The 18,269-nt window shown below is 36.6% G+C and overlaps 1 protein-coding gene across 2 annotated transcripts; it reads left to right on the top strand.

Moving 5' to 3' along the window:
* Nucleotides 1-37: 37 nt before the first annotated feature.
* On the top strand, nucleotides 38-17,007 carry LOC138329983 (thymocyte nuclear protein 1-like). Of its 2 annotated transcripts, none has more exons than XM_069277298.1 (7): nucleotides 38-135; nucleotides 2,112-2,272; nucleotides 3,489-3,557; nucleotides 4,131-4,226; nucleotides 6,636-6,697; nucleotides 8,201-8,385; nucleotides 13,432-17,007. In XM_069277298.1, exons 1-7 carry the CDS (start codon nucleotides 54-56, stop codon nucleotides 13,485-13,487), a joined length of 711 nt encoding a protein of 236 aa, XP_069133399.1. In that variant the 5' UTR covers nucleotides 38-53; the 3' UTR covers nucleotides 13,488-17,007. The 2 variants fall into 2 exon arrangements, with proteins under 2 accessions (XP_069133399.1, XP_069133398.1); XM_069277297.1 differs by lacking the exon at nucleotides 38-135 and adding an exon at nucleotides 196-663.
* Nucleotides 17,008-18,269: the final 1,262 nt, after the last annotated feature.

Genomic DNA, 18,269 nt, shown 5'->3' with positions numbered 1-18,269 from the left:
AATACGCATGCGCAAACTTTACTTCCGACCGGAAGCTGTCAAGTTTGCGGGAAATGCGCGGGTATCAAACACGTGTTCTGAAGAAGATTGTAAACATTGGAAAGCCGATTTTCAATATGCCCCGAAAAGAACGAGGTTTAGTGGATTTCTCGCTACATTCCACGAGTAGCTTAAAACACGACATTTGAACTTTTTTACGCATTCATTATGAATTAATCCGGATAATAATAATTGAAAAAAAACCTTTAATTATTTCATTTGGTTTTGGAATGGAGGCTCGCTGCATCCTCTATACACCTGGCCCGATTTACTAAATGCATTGTTCTTCATTTGGAATGCATCCAAATTAATATAGGTTGAAGGAGTGTTAATTGAAATCTGGCCTTAACGGAACACCTGCGTACAAATTACATGTGTCTAGCTATTTCCTCCAATTTTACTATGAGATATCCCAGCTAGTAGCAACACGTCGGACAGACGTTGGCCCAATGCATGTCACTAGGTGGGCCCAACGTCAGATGATGACATTTCACCGACGTATTTTTGTCCAACAGATCTACGTTGTCCAGACGTCGGATCCCGACGTTTTGATAACATTGCCAGACATTGTTCCAACGTCATGTTGTAACTGCTTTCGACGGCTTTCCAACGTTAATCAGATATGTATATAGACCTAATTTTCCATTGAAAATAATAACAAACACAGCAAAAAAAGTTTTAATGCTTTTAATGTATCACCACAACTTCATTCACTGCTGTACTCAAGAGTCACTGTCTTGTCCCACAGAAATGCTTCTGTCATCCGCTTCTTCCACTGTAAATGGAAAGATGTTATTCATAAGTACAATAATAATAATTATAACTTAGGAAAGTGTCATTTCTGTATGTACAACAGTTGCATGCAACCGCCATTTTGAGAGTCACATGATAATTAAATCGTAGACGCATCACCAAATAACGGTAAAATATAACTGGAAAATATAAATGTATAGCAACACATAATTACATGTAAATACAAATGACATCTCCATTTTGGAATTCTGTATATAAATAAACCTATGTGTCAATATAAAAAAGTCGTGATTTTAAACTGAGTGTACTACGGTATGTATAATACATAGGCTTTGTTACAATAAATTTATGTACGTTGATAAACTCACCAAGGCAAACTAGGTGGTTATAAAACATCTTTCTATAAACACCACCAAATATATTTATCATATTACATTCCTAAAACATATCTGTACAATTAGGTGTATAATTATTATAAGGATATAGAAGTTAAAACTTCTAAAATCAACATGCAAAAGTACTCACGATCGTCACAGATGAGCACTGTGTCAGCTGCAGTCTTGTTCTGTCGGCAGGAAATTTAAATGTTGCTGTGGCCTCACCCACTATAAAACAATTGATAAAGGATAACCGCGCTCGCTGTACTATGGCGCTAAACTGACCCCCTCCCATGAGAATCCGATAACACTTTGGGAGTTAGGCGTATTGTGTATGTTTTGTACACAGGGGTATCTGTGAAGTATATACTAGTATATATGTATGTGTTGGAGATGTTTAATTATAGGGGTTAGTTACAGATTTAAAAGGTCTCTAAAACAGAGATTTTTATAAAAGTTAATATTATAGCCCCTAAAAAATGTGTTTAACGGTTATATTTCAAACGTTGCTCCATCGTCTCGGCAACATTAGTGTTTCATCATTTGAAACTGACGTTAAGAATTTTAAGTGGTTGAACCAACGTTGGCTAAACGTCGTGCATTTACTTTATCTTCAAGAGAAAAACGTCGACGTTTGTCCAACGTCGACGAAACATAAGAAATCCGACTGCGACCTAGCCGACTGAAAATGACGTCGGACGAACGTAACTCTGTTAGCTGGGATAGAGTACAGGCATTTTACACAAGTCACAACATCAGTGATAGTAACCCCCTAGAGTGTCAAGGAATGGATAGTTTAGCTCACCATAGGGTGTTTAGCACACTGCTAAGTCAAAGACCCGCAAATGTATTAGTCTACAGTGGGTCTTTGACTTAAACAGCGTGCTTAATAACACCTACATATATGTATGGTCTCACTGATGCCTTAATCTATTCTTGTAGGTATGAAAAGGAAGAGAGGAGTTGATCATGAGGAGAAAACAAAAGAAGACACATCAGCTTTGACGAGTACAGCCACCTCTGGGCAGAAACCAAAATGCTATACATACTGGCTGATGAAATCTGAACCTGATAGTCGTATAGAGAAAGGTGTAGATGTGAAGGTGAATTATTTTGCCATTATTCCGTTTTTGTATATTATAGATACTATCTGCCCTTGTGGGTAAGTATTGATTGTAATGTCATCTGTTTTGCGAGCGTAAAATAATCATATTGAATATTGATCACTATGAATACCAATCTGCAAGAGGTACCAGTAACTAATTTGTAAGACAGAATATCAGCTGTAGCAAATCTTTAAAACAACTTAATGTCTCTCAATTCATGCTGTAACTAAGAGGGATCGAGACCTGATATTTGGCCTGTAGCACCCTGAGACTACCATATAATTTGTGTGTGTTTATACGATATGCATTACCTTGACATTCAATGTCACCACAGAGTCAAAATTAAGCTAAAACCTTCTTCTTGATAACTAAGAGGCCTAGAGACCTGGTTTTGGGCATGTACGTAGCATGCTGGGATGAAGGGCTACCAAGTTTGTTCAAATCAATGACTGTGACCTTTATTCAAGGTCACATATGGGTCAAATAGGCTTAAATCTTGAAACAATTTGTCAATATATAACTATACAAGTACTAAGTACTCATTAACGCTAATAGTTATTGACAAATTGTTTATATAACAAATTAAGCTTGCCAAATGAAGGGCTAGATTAACCAAGGTTGTTAAATTGAATGTCTCATAGTAAAAGGCAGCTCATCAGTGGAACAAATCTGAATCAATCGCAGGCCAACAAAGACTTAATTTGAAGACTACAGAGAGAGCAAAGCCCAGCTTCAAAGCAACATAGTCAACCATGTGTGTATAGGACCATAATATAATTCATTTGATGTACATTGAATGACTGAATTACCTGTTTTGTTGTCTTTAGTTTTACTATGTATGTAGTCCAGGGGTGGATATAACATCACCTATAGTAACCCCTGGAGTATCGAGGATACTATAGTGTATACATACTTTAATTTGTATACCACGATGTTTGTGTCGAGCCAATAATCAGATGACTGTTGGGCCATCGGCCTTGATCTTGTTTGTTACATTTTTCAGGGTTCTGTATTTACACACATTAGTCCTGAATGACATCAAGAGACTGGTAGATGCATGTGTATATGGAGCCGAAACATCTTTGTAACATTCTGTATCAGAACTCTAGTGCCATATATGAGGCCCCTGGACTTCTTGTTAGGAAATTTTCCTAATTTTAGATATATCCAGAATTTTAGAACTCCTGAATAAGATAGTTGTTTTTGTTTTTAGTTTGGAATCGATGACCTAAAGGCATGTGAGGATCAAACAGCATGTTGGGATGGAGTAAGGAACTACCAGGTATGTATAGAATAGAGACAGAGTGGTGGATAACTATAAATACGTAATGATACTGTCAAACCTCTCTATTCCGTCTTTGGATGTTACAGAGTTAGCTCCCTTGCGGGTATGTATTCAATGTACATGTGACGTCATTATTTTGTGAGTTTAATTTACGTTGGTTTCTCCAAAAAGTATCGCATGATGTCACAATCGATACCTACCCGTAAGGGCAGATAACTCTGTAATATGCAAATGCAGAATAGAGGCTAAAGACAGAGGAAAATGATCTTTATACTTATTAGTGTTGGGGCGATTTTCGATTTTAATTGATAATGGATTGATTACAGTATGATGACTTTGGATTATGAAAGATAATAATTAAATATTATTAATGGGAGATAACTGATGTATTTCTTTTACTATTTTGAATTTTTATGTAAATTGTATGCCCAAACCACATTTGATCACTACATATACTGTCTGACAATCGGTCAATGAGGGGTATTGGAGAAATTTAATTTGGTAGCCATTTGCTGTTCAGTTCTAGTAGTATACTTTAAAATAAGTTTTAAATTGGTATTGTTTTTGCAGGCACGGAACTTTATGAGAGATGATATGAAGGTTGGGCAGAAAATGTTCTTCTATCACAGTAACACTAAGATCCCTGGCATTGCTGCTGTTTGTGAAGTAAGTAGATACTAAAACATAACTTACAATTGTTTATTGCATTGTCGGAGACCCATGGTTGATTGCATTACCACTATGCTACACTTATCACCTGTGGGACAGCTCAATCTCAGAGCACCTCTTCAATCACATCACTCTATAAATAGAAACCAATCAACATAACTCTTTTAAAATGAGAACTCTTCAGTTTGGAGGCAGAATATTCATGTATATCAATGTTGTTTATGTACAGCTTCTGTGAAGCGTATATATGTTACCTGCAATCTCATTGGCTAAAACCTTGGCAGGAAAATATGTCGGGGCCAATCAGATGGCCTTTGACAAATGCAGTGCTCCGAGATCGAGCTGTCCCACGGGTGATAAGTGTAGCGTAGTGTAGTGCAACCAACCGTGGGTCTCCAACGATGGTTTATTGGGGCTGTGATAGCCAAGTGGTTAATTGGGTGTTGACATATTACCTCTAGCCCTCCACTTCTGGTTTTAAGTTGAATACTATGTCTGATACTGATCATAATTTGGTGGTTATGAAGCTTATGCTACTGATCATAGAGTTCTGCATGGATTATAACCAAATTTGGCCAGAAACATCCTTGGGGGAAGAGGAACAGAGTTTGTATAAATTTTGGCTCTGGACCCCCCTGGGGCAGGAGAGGTGGAACCCAATAGATGACATAGAGGTAAATCCTTTAAATCGCTACTAGTCATAGAGTACTACATGGATTCTAACCAACTTTGCCCAGAAACATCCTTGGGGGAAGGGGAACAGAGTTTGTATAAATTTTGGCTCTGACCCACCTGGGGCAGGAGGGGTGTGGCCCAATAGGAGAAATAGAGGTAAATCCTTGAATCACTACTAGTGATATAGTTCTGCATGGAAGCAAATTTAGCCAGGAACATCCTTTGGGGAAGGGGAACAGAATTTGTATTCATTTTGGCTCTGATCTCCTGGAGTAGAAAGAGTGGTGGGGCCCAATAGGATAATTCCTTCAGAAAATAAACAGTGATCCTGTATTCAGAACATTACACCATTACAAACCAGGTGAGCGATACAGGCCGTCTGGGCCTTTTGTTCTTTGGCTACTCCAGTTTTCCTACACTTTCTTAACATGGTAAATGTACCTGGCTGTTAATAGGATGTAAAACAAAAACAAAAAGCATTGTTTATCAATCTGATAGTAGATTTTTTTCTGCATTTTCAGTCCTAAAAAGTACCTGCGCAAATTACACTGGTGCGCAAATTATACAAGTTTTTAAGGTATGTACAGCTTCTGTGAAGCGTATATATGTTACCTGCAATCTCATTGGCTAAAAAATTGGCAGGAAAATATGACGGGGCCAATCAGATGGCCCTTGACAAATGCGGTGCTCCGAGATCGAGCTGTCCCACGGGTGATAAGTGTAGCGTAGTGTAGTGCAATCAACCGTGGGTCCCCGACGATGGTTTATTGGGGCTGTGATAGCCAAGTGGTTAATTGGGTGTTGACACATTACCTCTAGCCCTCCACTTCTGGTTTTAATTTGAATACTACGTCTGATTACTGATCATAATTTGGTGGTTATGAAGCTTATGCTACTGATCATAGAGTTCTGCATGGATTATAACCAAATTTGGCCAGAAACATCCTTGGGGGAAAAGGAACAGAGTTTGTATAAATTTTGGCTCTGGACCCCCCTGGGGCAGGAGAGGTGGAACCCAATAGATGAAATAGAGGTAAATCCTTTAAATCGATACTAGTCATAGAGTACTACATGGATTCTAACCAACTTTGCCCAGAAACATCCTTGGGGGAAGGGGAACAGAGTTTGTATAAATTTTGGCTCTGACCCACCTGGGGCAGGAGGGGTGTGGCCCAATAGGAGAAATAGAGGTAAATCCTTTGAATCGTTACTAGTGATATAGTTCTGCATGGAAGCAAATTTGGCCAGGAACATCCTTTGGGGAAGGGGAACAGAATTTGTATTCATTTTGGCTCTGACCTCCTGGAGTAGAAAGAGTGGTGGGGCTCAATAGGATAATTCCTTCAGAAAATAAACAGTGATCCTGTATTCAGAACCATTACAAACCAGGTGAGCGATACAGGCCGTCTGGGCCTTTTGTTCTTTGGCTACTCCAGTTTTCCTACACTTTCTTAACATGGTAAATGTACCTGGCTGTTAATAGGATGTAAAACAAAAACAAAAAGCATTGTTTATCAAATTTTCTAAAATCAGTTGGTAAACTTTATTTTTTTGGTAGATTATTTCTTATTTGCTGATTTCAAGTTGAGATGTAATGTATTGCATTGATGGATTAATGCCCAACTTATAGCAAACAATATATACAATAATTAGGTTCCATCTATAAGAATGTATTACCTTGTATATTATTGTCTAGTAGAAATTTGTTTTTAATTCTCAATTGTTTTGTAGATTGTAAAGGAGAGTTATCCTGACCACACCCAGTTTGATCCTAAAGACATCCATTATGATGCGTAAGTAAATATATGAGGCTAGTTCACTGGACGTGGTCAGTTATCCTGACCACACCCTTTTGATCCTAAAGACATCCATTATGATGCGTAAGTAAATATATGAGGCTAGTTCTCTGGACGTGGTCAGTTATCCTGACCACACCCAGTTTGAATCCTAAAGACATCCATTATGATGCGTAAGTAAATATATGAGGCTAGTTCACTGGACGTGGTCAGTTATCCTGACCACACCCAGTTTGATCCTAAAGACATTCATTATGATGGGTAAGTACATATATGAGGCTAGTTCTCTGGACGTGGTCAGTTATCCTGACCACACCCAGTTTGATCCTAAAGACATCCATTATGATGGGTAAGTACATATATGAGGCCAGTTCACTGGACGTGGTCAGTTATCCTGACCACACCCAGTTTGATCCTAAAGACATCCATTATGATGCGTAAGTACATATATGAGGCCAGTTTGCTGGACGTGTTCAGTTATCCTGACCACACCCAGTTTGATCCTAAAGACATCCATTATGATGCGTAAGTACATATATGAGGCCAGTTCACTGGACGTGGTCAGTTATCCTGACCACACCCAGTTTGATCCTAAAGACATCCATTATGATGGGTAAGTACATATATGAGGCCAGTTCACTGGACGTGGTCAGTTATCCTGACCACACCCAGTTTGATCCTAAAGACATCCATTATGATGGGTAAGTACATATATGAGGCCAGTTCACTGGACGTGGTCAGTTATCCTGACCACACCCAGTTTGATCCTAAAGACATCCATTATGATGCGTAAGTACATATATGAGGCCAGTTCAGAAATTTTTTATTATCGTAAACCAGCTCATAAATTTCAAAGGCTAGTAGAAATAACGAAATTATGAAAAAGCTTGAGGCAAAAGTAACAGGAGAACCTTTTGACTCTAACATAATTGTGAAATCAAGTCACCACGTTAAAATAGGCATGAAAACGGGAAATAAGTTGCTGCTAAAATAAGTTGGTATACAGTTATTATATAAGATGCACAATTTTATAATATTTTAAATCTAATTGCATATAAAAACCTGATCACAAATACCCCACTGAGTATAATGTATTCTGATTTATTTATGAATTTATGTAAATTTATTAATAAATTTATTAATAAACTTACGTTTGATTTGATCCCGTGTCATCTGGAAAATCCTGTTGATATTACTTCTTTGACCCCGATTTATTTATTTAGGAATACAGAAAAATGGCCAAATGTTTACATCAAATGTCTAATGTGTTAAAATAATCACTACTACAGTATTGCTTTCAATTCTTTTTCTTAAAATATCATAAAATGCCTGGCTTTTCAGCTAAAAAAGTATTAGGATTTTCTTTATCCTTTGCCATGAACTTGATATAAATTGTATATTACACAGTATACCCATGTCCTTGCTCTGTTTGGTGTTTGAAGGAATTAGGAGAGATGTTTATTGCTTATAAATCCATCAGATTAATGAATGTTTTTGTAGGTCTGCCAAGAAGGAGAGTCCACGATTGTTCATGGTTGATGTGAAGTTTGAGAGGATGCTGAAGAGGTTTATACCACTGACAGAGCTAAAACAGTTATTTCTAAAACATAAAGATTCTGGTGGTCCCCTGTCTAATCTAGCCCTGTTTACAAGGGCTCGTCTTTCAGTACAGCCACTTACCAAAGGTATGTGTCTTCAGAATTTAGGGATTGCCTCCCTTGTAAGTTGCCGAGTGAGTGACGATGTTTGTATAGTCTTGAATGTGTTCGTAAAATCACAATTGATAATCAATACAGAGGTTTCAAGATTCCAAAACAACGTGGTTAGAGTACAATTTAGCGTCGATCAGTTCCACCTTCCAGTGATTTTGATGTCCCAAGAATTGTGTCAAAATATGACGTCACAACCTCCGGAAGGTCAAACAAATCAACAGTAATTTGCACTTTACCCACTATGTCTCAAAACCAACATATTGATTAATCATCGATTTTACAATCGGAAACCATTTACTCTTTTATACAGTCATGTATTTATGTATATCTTCTCGTTTGTTCGAAGAATTTTAGAAATAAGAAGAACGTATCCCTCTTTCCTCTGAGATGCAGATCAGATTAATAGGCACTAAGATTCCTCTTGTTAAGTAACTAAACTCAAATTACTGGATAAAAAACAATTCAAATTTAAGGTTTTGCGGTTGAGTCAGTACAAAGACTTCAATTCAGCAACCTTTTGTTGAATTTTCCATTGTGACATGCATATACTTGTACATGTAATTGTACATATGCATTACACAATTATTTGTTACATTTTGTGTACAGTCAAACCTGTCTTTAAAGACAAATAAAAGATTTAATAGTTTTTTATATACTAGCCAAGTCTTTGGCTTTATACTCACTCACCACAGGTTGACTTGAAATTTGTTGAAATTACCAGTAGTCACTTAGGACTCTAGAGAAGTGGTCTCATTAGTAGGTGATTACAGTAAAACTGGTTTTACCAGTATTGTGATCGCAATTCTGGAACTAGCTTTTTCCCCGGCTGGTGTCGTGAAGAATAAACTGAATAACCACACATTTGTGGTATATGTAGTAGTAATTTGCACCCAGATACAATATAAACTAGTTTAGAAGCATTCTGTAAACTTATTCAGCAGCATCAATATCATTTTAAGTTGATTGCGAAGAAAATAAGAAAATATAGTGAACTGCATTTCATTATTAACTTAATGATATTCACGAAGAAATCAACAGATACAAGTGGTGTCGTGGTAGGTCCTGCGCTTTCTATACTGACGACCCGGGTTCAACCCTTATCGTCGGCAGATTATTTTTATTTTCTTTATTTCATATTTTTATTTGTTGTTAATTCACCATGCTTGAAAATATTCTTTTATTTTGTCTTTATATTTATTTTTGTTTTATTTTATTTTTATTTTCCAAAAGTTTATTCCAAACATAGACATGTATAGCATATACACTAAATTACGAACATCCCACTATTACGGCCACTTATTTTCAGTTCCGATTTTTTTTCTCTTCAGAAATACAATCACACCGCTATTCCGTTTTACGACCAATTTTCATAGTCCCAACGACCACTAAATTAACACTAATTGACCCTTTGATTATGACCACAGGCACATGTGACTTCACACCTCGCTGTGCCTCACCTTCCCGCACGCAGCAACCCGTGAACAACTACCCGCAGGTACATCAGTCAGTCTTTTGTTTCCGTCGACCTAATTATCAGATTATCTACCTATACTAGGAGAGTGTTAATCGCCATCATTTGCATACTTGTGACTGGCAGTTGACGTAATCGAAACCACAAGTAATGCAACGTTCTTTCGCTAGCCCTGGTGGCGAGATCGAACGATTTAGACAGTTCTTTCTCATACGTGTAACGCCAATGGAATTAAAATTCTTTAATGTATGAGATATATTGATCTTATTTCAGATATTTATGAAGTACCGTAGGCCAATCATCTCATTTCAATAGATGTGTCATCTATTTTGTTGCGGTAAACAACCGGTGTTTTGCATTAGTTAAAAGTACGCTTGACTATTGCACAGTAGTCTTTCAAACACTTTACCTATTGTGATCGTAAGTTATTATTTGACCAATCATTGCACATAGCGGGATAATTAAAATCGATTTACGTAAATATTTTATAATAAATTACACAGATCAATACCAATTTTAAAACACATAGATTCTCATTTACCTCAGGTGATACTATGTGATAATTAAACCAGAGACATAGAAAATTTAATTACTATCTAAATCTCTGATTAAACTAACGATATGTATTTGAATTATAATTAAAACATAATAGAAAGTAATGTCTAGAAAAAGTATTTTCATTTAGATTGTCAACAATTACTTCAGTGAAATTCAGTTTAAGATTTAAGTAAGCACACACCATTAACTTAATTTAATGAAAAAATATGTCTATGCTCTAGAAATAAATGGTATAGTCATTGTATGTCCCTAATTTATCAAACTTTAAAAAATATTTGTAAATTATTGGTTTTGATTAGATACGCATGCATTAAAATATGATATGATTAAGATTCTAATGGCCGACAAAACTAATTGATCAAATATAGTAATTTGCAAATTTATCTTAACCAAAATATATCAAACTGGTTTTTTCCCCACACGTACATGTACATACTCAGCATGCTATGTTATGTTTCTTATGTTTTTTTTTATATAAATGTAATGTATATGTCATGTCAAGTTTATGTTGATGTCCCATGTATTTGTAAATGTGTTAAATGCAAAAAAATGAACAAAAAATTAAAAAAATATATATAATATACATTTATATATACATGTATATTGCATTTTTCATAAAATTTCAATTTTGAAACAAAAATACAGTACATATATTATGTACCGGTCAGCTAGGATACAGAGTTTCTGTTCTTGATCGTCATGATCATAGAAGAAACCTGGTCCACCTCAGAATTAAGACCACCTCGCTATTAAGACCACTTTTACTCAGACCACTGGGTGGTTTTAATACCCGGTAGATAGGTTTTAATGTAAATACTGTTATACATATTCTCAACACATGTTATATAATGTTTCTGACGTCCCTTGCTCATACACATTTTCATTTACAGCGGTTCGGAGCGGTAGGGAGCTGGGTTTTCGAGAAAAATATTTCAAAGATTATAGGATAGATAACCACCCCATATATACATCTCTTCGTATCTGTAGCAGTGTGCAGCCAAGCGTGAAGGTGTGATACATTGATCATGACCACATCAAAACAATAAGCAGTGATCTAGAGTTGGCTGTTCTATTGTTTAGAGGATTAAGTGTCATTTTATAACGAAATTTTATCGTTTGGTTGTTTATGCAAATTAAATGAAAAAATTTGGAGGTGTTTAAAATATAAATGAAATTGTAATACATGTACGTACTATTCTGTACTAGGCAAATGTACTTATATAATTTGTAACATCAATGTTTTTTCAAAGTAGATTATCATGTCAAAGTAAAATTGCTGAGTTAATCTGCTATAATTTATATTGAAACCACTGAAGCTTATAATTTTCGTTACTGTAAAGGAAATTTTAGAAATATCAACCCATTTCAAATGATTCGACTGGACTAATTAAGTCTTCCCATCTTCTCCTCCCAGTAGGAGTTATGTTATTTTTTCATAACATTGTACAGATCAATATGAAATATTTGATGTAAGTAGGAAACAAACTTGACATATTTCAGAGTCAGCCTAATTCAGGTATTCTCTGATAGCAGATAATAAAACCGTGATTTTCCACAAAATTAGTACTAATCTGATAGATTTGTATCAATTCATCAAAACAGTAAAAAGTAAGCGTGTCACTATCCTTCATTAAATTATATACTACAATTATGTTTTTCTTGAACCAAGCCTTATAAGAACAGTTTTTCTACCAATATTCATATTTCAATGTAAATTATCATGTCCAAGCCTTATGAAAACAGTTTTGGAACCAATAGACAAATTTCAAAGTAAACTATCATGTCAAAGTAAAATTTCTGAGTGAATTTGCGATCCGAATTTTGGACCTATCCTTGCTCCAAATTTTGCTGAACAACTTTCCATGATGTTTAATAGGAAGATATTTACAAATTGTTATTAGAAAAGGACACTGATGACAATATCTGTCATTTAGGTAACTCGTGCCGTTACCGTTTGTTAGAATATATGTTGTGATGTACTACAAACTTGATAGACATAGAGAAAAAATATTAACATGTTTTGACAAAAATCATCCTTCGTGCCATTTACATGTCGTTTAGTTAATTAACTCAGGTTATTTAGTTTTATAGTTAATAGATATACATTCATGTACTTGAAACTTGATAAAGCATATATATGGAAAACAGCTGATAGCTGACAGAGATTTATTTCTCTCTTTCCCTCTCTTTCCCCTCTTTCTCCCTGATATGTTGCCAAAGTAGTATTAGTGAAGTTATGAAGCATGAAAGTCATCCTTTATGACAATATACGTTAGTTATATATGTTACACGGTCTGACAACCATTAATTTTTGTAGTTATAGATAGTATGGTGTTCTTAAACTTGCTAGATACATTTTTGTTAAAAAGGAAATCCTTGATGTCATTCATATTAGTCATTAAAGGTCAAATACGTGTACGGTATTGCTTAAACATTATATGAGATTTTATATAATATAACCAGTAAATAATATAAACTTGACAACATAAATACTTCCTCTTTGATTGAAGGTTCTGCACTGAAATGCATTATGTGTATTTAGAATAACTGGACCTGTACAAAATGTGAGAAAATAAATCAATGTGATAAATTATTACGACCAAATAAAAAACAATTATTTGTATTAGTTTTTCAGCCTTAGTTTAAGTCCTGTTTTCTTTGGATCGTTTTCCAATTTGCAGTTATACTGATAATATAACCATTGACTTATCAATCTTTAACACTCGAATCAACTCCTATCATCCAGAAGTTTTACCGCACAGTACTTTCAGTACTTTGATTTTTATACTGGGGTGGTTGGTAAGGCAGGATTTACTTATTTTGTTATAAGAGATATATATGGTAGATTGTTAATGTTTTGCCGATTTATAAAATTACACAATGTTCCATGTGATTCTATTCTTGTGTGCTCTGTCAAATACTGAACTTAATGGCAAAGCAGGACCAAACAACACATAAAATAATTTCTAATTTTTTTTGTTTCGTTTCAGAAGAGTGGGATTTCATTTTGAGTTTAGAGGATAAAGAACCAGATTCATCAGGATGAAGTTTCCATTGTCAGTGACCTATAATCCATGGATATTAACTGCCTGTTGCAATGTTCCTTTTACTGGGTATCAGCTGCATGCCTTGCTAGTAGTAGCCAGCCAAGGGTTGTGGATGATGCCGAACAAGTCAATGCTGTGTCACATAACACAAGTACAGTGTTATTTTATTGTGTGAGTTTTTACTCGTAAAATTACCGTAGACTTTCCCAGTCATTTCAATGAGATGTTTGAGGACGTTGGATCAAAGATTACTTGAGGAAATGTGAATTGTGGTGATGGCAAACAAGAGAACTGATTGTATACCTACTCGCATGCAACACTGTGTAGATTTTCGCTATATAGTTGCATGTATGCCACAAGTAAATTGTGTATACTATATATATATATATAGACAATGTCTGTATCCACCAACATTATTCAGCCCATCATTATCAGATAATAGATTCTTTAAATTGCCCTTCATCTGTAGGCTTTTCCACTGTTTCTTTGTGCATCTGTAAACTTTTCTTGTTATCACTATTTCTCAGAAAGTACTGAAGGGATATTTTCAGTATTCATACTTTAGTATGTAGGGTTTCTTTATATTGGTGCTTTAATAGTTATACATACCGGTATTGTATTTTGGAAACAATCAGGAAAAGAGCCGCCATCCTTGATTTGAATTATTGATTGCAGAAGGGGGCCTTCCTAAAATTTCTTGTGCAGGTTTCTGATGTGGCCTAGCTAGCCATGTGCATGCCAACACAATGTTAAGGACTGATCAGTAAACAAACTGGCCAACAAGCAATTTCAATACAACAATAGAGGGATGGGAAATCCCAAAACAATGTGGATAAACAATTGTAATTAGTTATCCCAGAGACAGTTGTTACCTCTTGTGCCACAGCCAAATTTACTTTGACTTATAATTTGAATACACAAGGATTCAGATTAGACAAGGGTCGGTTTTGTTAGTAAAGATGCTCCACCGCCGACAGAGCATAAATGATATTCATCATTTGAACAATAATCTGTGTTTAATTGTGTATAAATATGTCTAGTTAACACCAAAATAATATAAGATAATTTATTTTGCCTTTGGTTCATGCGTAATCAGTGCTTCATTCCATATAGGATATAGTGCCACAGAATTTTTTCGGGATGCAATTAATTATTTTTGATACTTTTTTAGCTCACCTGGCCCGAAGGGCCGGTGAGCTATGTCATGGCGCAGCGTCCGTCGTCCGTCCGTCTGTCAACATTTCCTTTAAATCGCTACTAGTCATAGAGTTCTGCATGGATTGTAACCAAATTTGGCCACAAACATCCTTGGGGGAAGGGGAACAGAACTTGTATAAATTTTGGCTCTGACCCCCTGGGGGCAGGAGGGGCGGGGCCCAATAGGGGTAATAGAGGTAAATCCTTTAAATCGCTACTTGTCATAGAGCTCTGAATGGAATGTAACCAAATTTGGCCACAAACATCCTTTGGGGAAGGGGAACAGAACTTGTATAAATTTTGGCTCTGGTCCCCCGGGGGCAGGAGGGGCGGGGCCCAATAGGGGAAATAGAGGTAAATCCTTTAAATCGCTACTAGTCATAGAGTTCTGCATGGAATGTAACCAAATTTGGCCACAAACATCCTTGGGGGAAGGGGAACAGAACTTGTATAAATTTTGGCTCTGACCCCCAGGGGGCAGGAGGGGCGGGGCCCAATAGGGGTAATAGAGGTAAATCCTTTAAATCGCTACTTGTCATAGAGCTCTGAATGGAATGTAACCAAATTTGGCCACAAACATCCTTTGGGGAAGGGGAACAGAACTTGTATAAATTTTGGCTCTGACCCCCGGGGGCAGGAGGGGCGGGGCCCAATAGGGGAAATAGAGGTAAATCCTTTAAATCGCTACTAGTCATAGAGTTCTACATGAATTGTAACCAAATTTGGCCACAAACATCCTTGGGGTAAGGGGAACAGAACTTGTATAAATTTTGGCTCTGGTCCTCCGGGGGCAGGAGGGGCGGGGCCCAATAGGGGAAATAGAGGTAAATCCTTTAAATCGCTACTAGTCATAGAGATCTGAATGGAATGTAACTAAATTTGGCCACAAACATCCTTGGGGGAAGGGGAACAGAACTTGTATAAATTTTGGCTCAGATCCCCCGGGGCAGGAGGGGCGGGGCCGAGTAGGGGAAATAGAGGTAAATCCTTTAAATCGCTACTAGTCATAGAGTTCTGAATGGAATGTAACCAAATTTGGCCACAAACATCCTTGGGGGAAGGGGAACAGAACTTGTATAAATTTTGGCTCTGGTCCCCCGGGGGCAGGAGGGGCGGGGCCCAATAGGGGTAATAGAGGTAAATCCTTTAAATCGCTACTAGTCATAGAGTTCTGAATGGAATGTAACCAAATTTGGCCACAAACATCCTTGGGGGAGGGGGAACAGACCTTGTATAAATTTTGGCTCTGACCCCCCGGGGGCAGGAGGGGCGGGGCCCAATAGGGGAAATAGAGGTAAATCCTTTAAATCTCTATTTGTCCTAGAGCTCTACATGAATTGTAACCAAATTTGGCCACAAACATCCTTGGGGGAAGGGGAACAGAACTTGTATAAATTTTGGCTCTGATCCCCCGGGGGCAGGAGGGGCGGGGCCCAATAGGGGTAATAGAGGTAAATCCTTTAAATCGCTACTAGTCATAGAGTTCTGAATGGAATGTAACCAAATTTGGCCACAAGCATCCTTTGGGGAAGGGGAACAGAACTTGTATAAATTTTGGCTCTGACCCCCCGGGGGCAGGAGGGGCGGGGCCCAATAGGGGAAATAGAGGTAAATCCTTTAAATCGCTACTAGTCATAGAGTTCTGCATGGATTGTAACCAAATTTGGCCATAAAACATCTTTGGGGGAAGGGGAACAGAACTTGTATAAATTTTGACTCTGCCCCCCCCCCCGAGGGCAGGACGGGTGGGGCCCAATAGGGGAAATAGAGGTAAATCCTATAAATCGCTACTAGTCATAGAGTTTTGCTTGGATTGTGACCAAATTTGGCCACAAACATCCTTGGGGGAAGGGGAACAGAACTTGTATAAATTTTGGCTCTGACCCCCTGGGGGCAGGAGGGGTGGGGCCCAATAGGGGATTTAGAGGTTAATATTAAAATTCCTTCAGAAAAGAAACAATGAACCTGTATTCAGAACATTACTTGGCATTACAAACCAGGTGAGCGTTACATGCCCTCTGGGCCTCTTGTACTTGAAGTAAAATTAGAAGCTCAAACTCTTCAAATGTGGTAATGGTGTAAAGTAAGTAACTTTTGTAACTGAAGAAAAATACTAAATGGTCTGCTTCTGTTTTTGATAGTGAAAAAATACCATTTGTCAGCGATGGAGCATCTTTAAGTTATACTGTATTATAATTGTGTCACCATAGCATATTTTCCACCAAATGTTCTAGTATGTAAATATATACAAGTGTTTCATGGTTTCAAATGTTGATCATAGGACAACCTTGTTTTTTTATAAATTAAAAATATATATTTTCAGTTTCATATAATTTGTTGAAAATTTTATGTGACATTTTGATAGATTAGTATGATGTGTATGTACCCAGTCACTTTAATTAGACAAACAACTGGGCAGCGTAATAAGTACACATTGATCTAAAGGTTCTGTCTGGAAATGATGGAAGATCCTGATACTCAATGTCAATTTACCAGTACACATGTAGATTTTTAATCACTAGATAGAGTTTCTTAATTTTTGTACTACAAATTTGGCCATAAAAACATGGTGGGGGAAGGGGAATCACCTTTGTGTATAAATTTTGTCTCTGCGCTAATCCCCCAGATTGGCAGTACCCAATAGGGGAAATAGAGGATCTGTCCTCAAAATTTAGTTTTGCTATTTTGCATTGTGTTAAATTTGGCGATAAACAACCCTTGGGGGAAGGGGAAACAGAACAAGAATAAATCTTGGAATCTGACAGCTGAAGGGCAGTTTCTGTGGGGGCCCCAATAGGGGATTTAGAAAGTTAATATATTAAGGGATTCTGTCTCAATTAACCTGTATTCAGAACATGTTGGTCATTACAAACCAATTCTGCCTTATTGCCCTTTGGGCCAATCAGTACTTGAAGGTAAGATTAGCAGCCAGGGTGCAAACGTTACGTGGTAATTTTGTAAAGTAAGTAACTTTTGTAAACTGAAGAAAAATACTAAATGGTCTGCTTCTGTTTTTGATAGTGAAAAAATACTATTTGTCAGCGATGGAGCATCTTTAAGTTATACTGTATTATAATTGTGTCACCATAGCATATTTTCCACCAAATGTTTCTAGTATGTAAATATATACAAATGTTTCATGGTTTCAAATGTTGATCATAGGACAACCTTGTTTTTTTATAAATTAAAAATATATATTTTCAGTTTCATATAATTTGTTGAAAATTTTATGTGACATTTTGATAGATTAGTATGATGTGTATGTACCCAGTCACTTTAATTAGACAAACAACTGGGCAGCGTAAGTACACATTGATCTAAAGGTTGTCTGGAAATGATGGAAGATTGATACTCAATGTCAATTTACCAGTACACATGTAGATTTAATCAGATAGGTTTTACTTTTTACTACAATTTTTAGCCACCATGGTGGGCTATTCCAATCACCTTTGTGTTAAAGTTTGTCATCGCTATTCTCAGATAGTACTAAACGGATCTGTCTCAAATTTTAGTTGTGCATTTTGCATTTTGTTACTGATCGATCAACAAGATGACCAACAAGATCAATTTTGTGAAAAAAAATG

This window comes from Argopecten irradians, chromosome 8 (assembly GCF_041381155.1).
Source record: "Argopecten irradians isolate NY chromosome 8, Ai_NY, whole genome shotgun sequence".
In the NCBI taxonomy this organism is placed as follows: Eukaryota; Metazoa; Mollusca; class Bivalvia; order Pectinida; family Pectinidae; genus Argopecten; species Argopecten irradians.
The sequence above is the reverse complement of the archived record's forward strand: the minus strand, read 5'-3'. Positions and strand labels throughout refer to the sequence as shown.

What these genes read in the sequence shown, in the direction of transcription:
- LOC138329983 (XM_069277297.1), top strand. Translation starts at nt 489, where the DNA reads ATGCATGTCACTAGGTGGGCCCAACGTCAGATGATGACATTTCACCGA. An exon ending in AAAGACATCCATTATGATGC is followed by an intron (nt 6,698 to 8,200) that starts GTAAGTAAATAT and finishes ATGTTTTTGTAG; the next exon opens with GTCTGCCAAGAAGGAGAGTC. An exon ending in AGTACAGCCACTTACCAAAG is followed by an intron (nt 8,386 to 13,431) that starts GTATGTGTCTTC and finishes GTTTCGTTTCAG; the next exon opens with AAGAGTGGGATTTCATTTTG.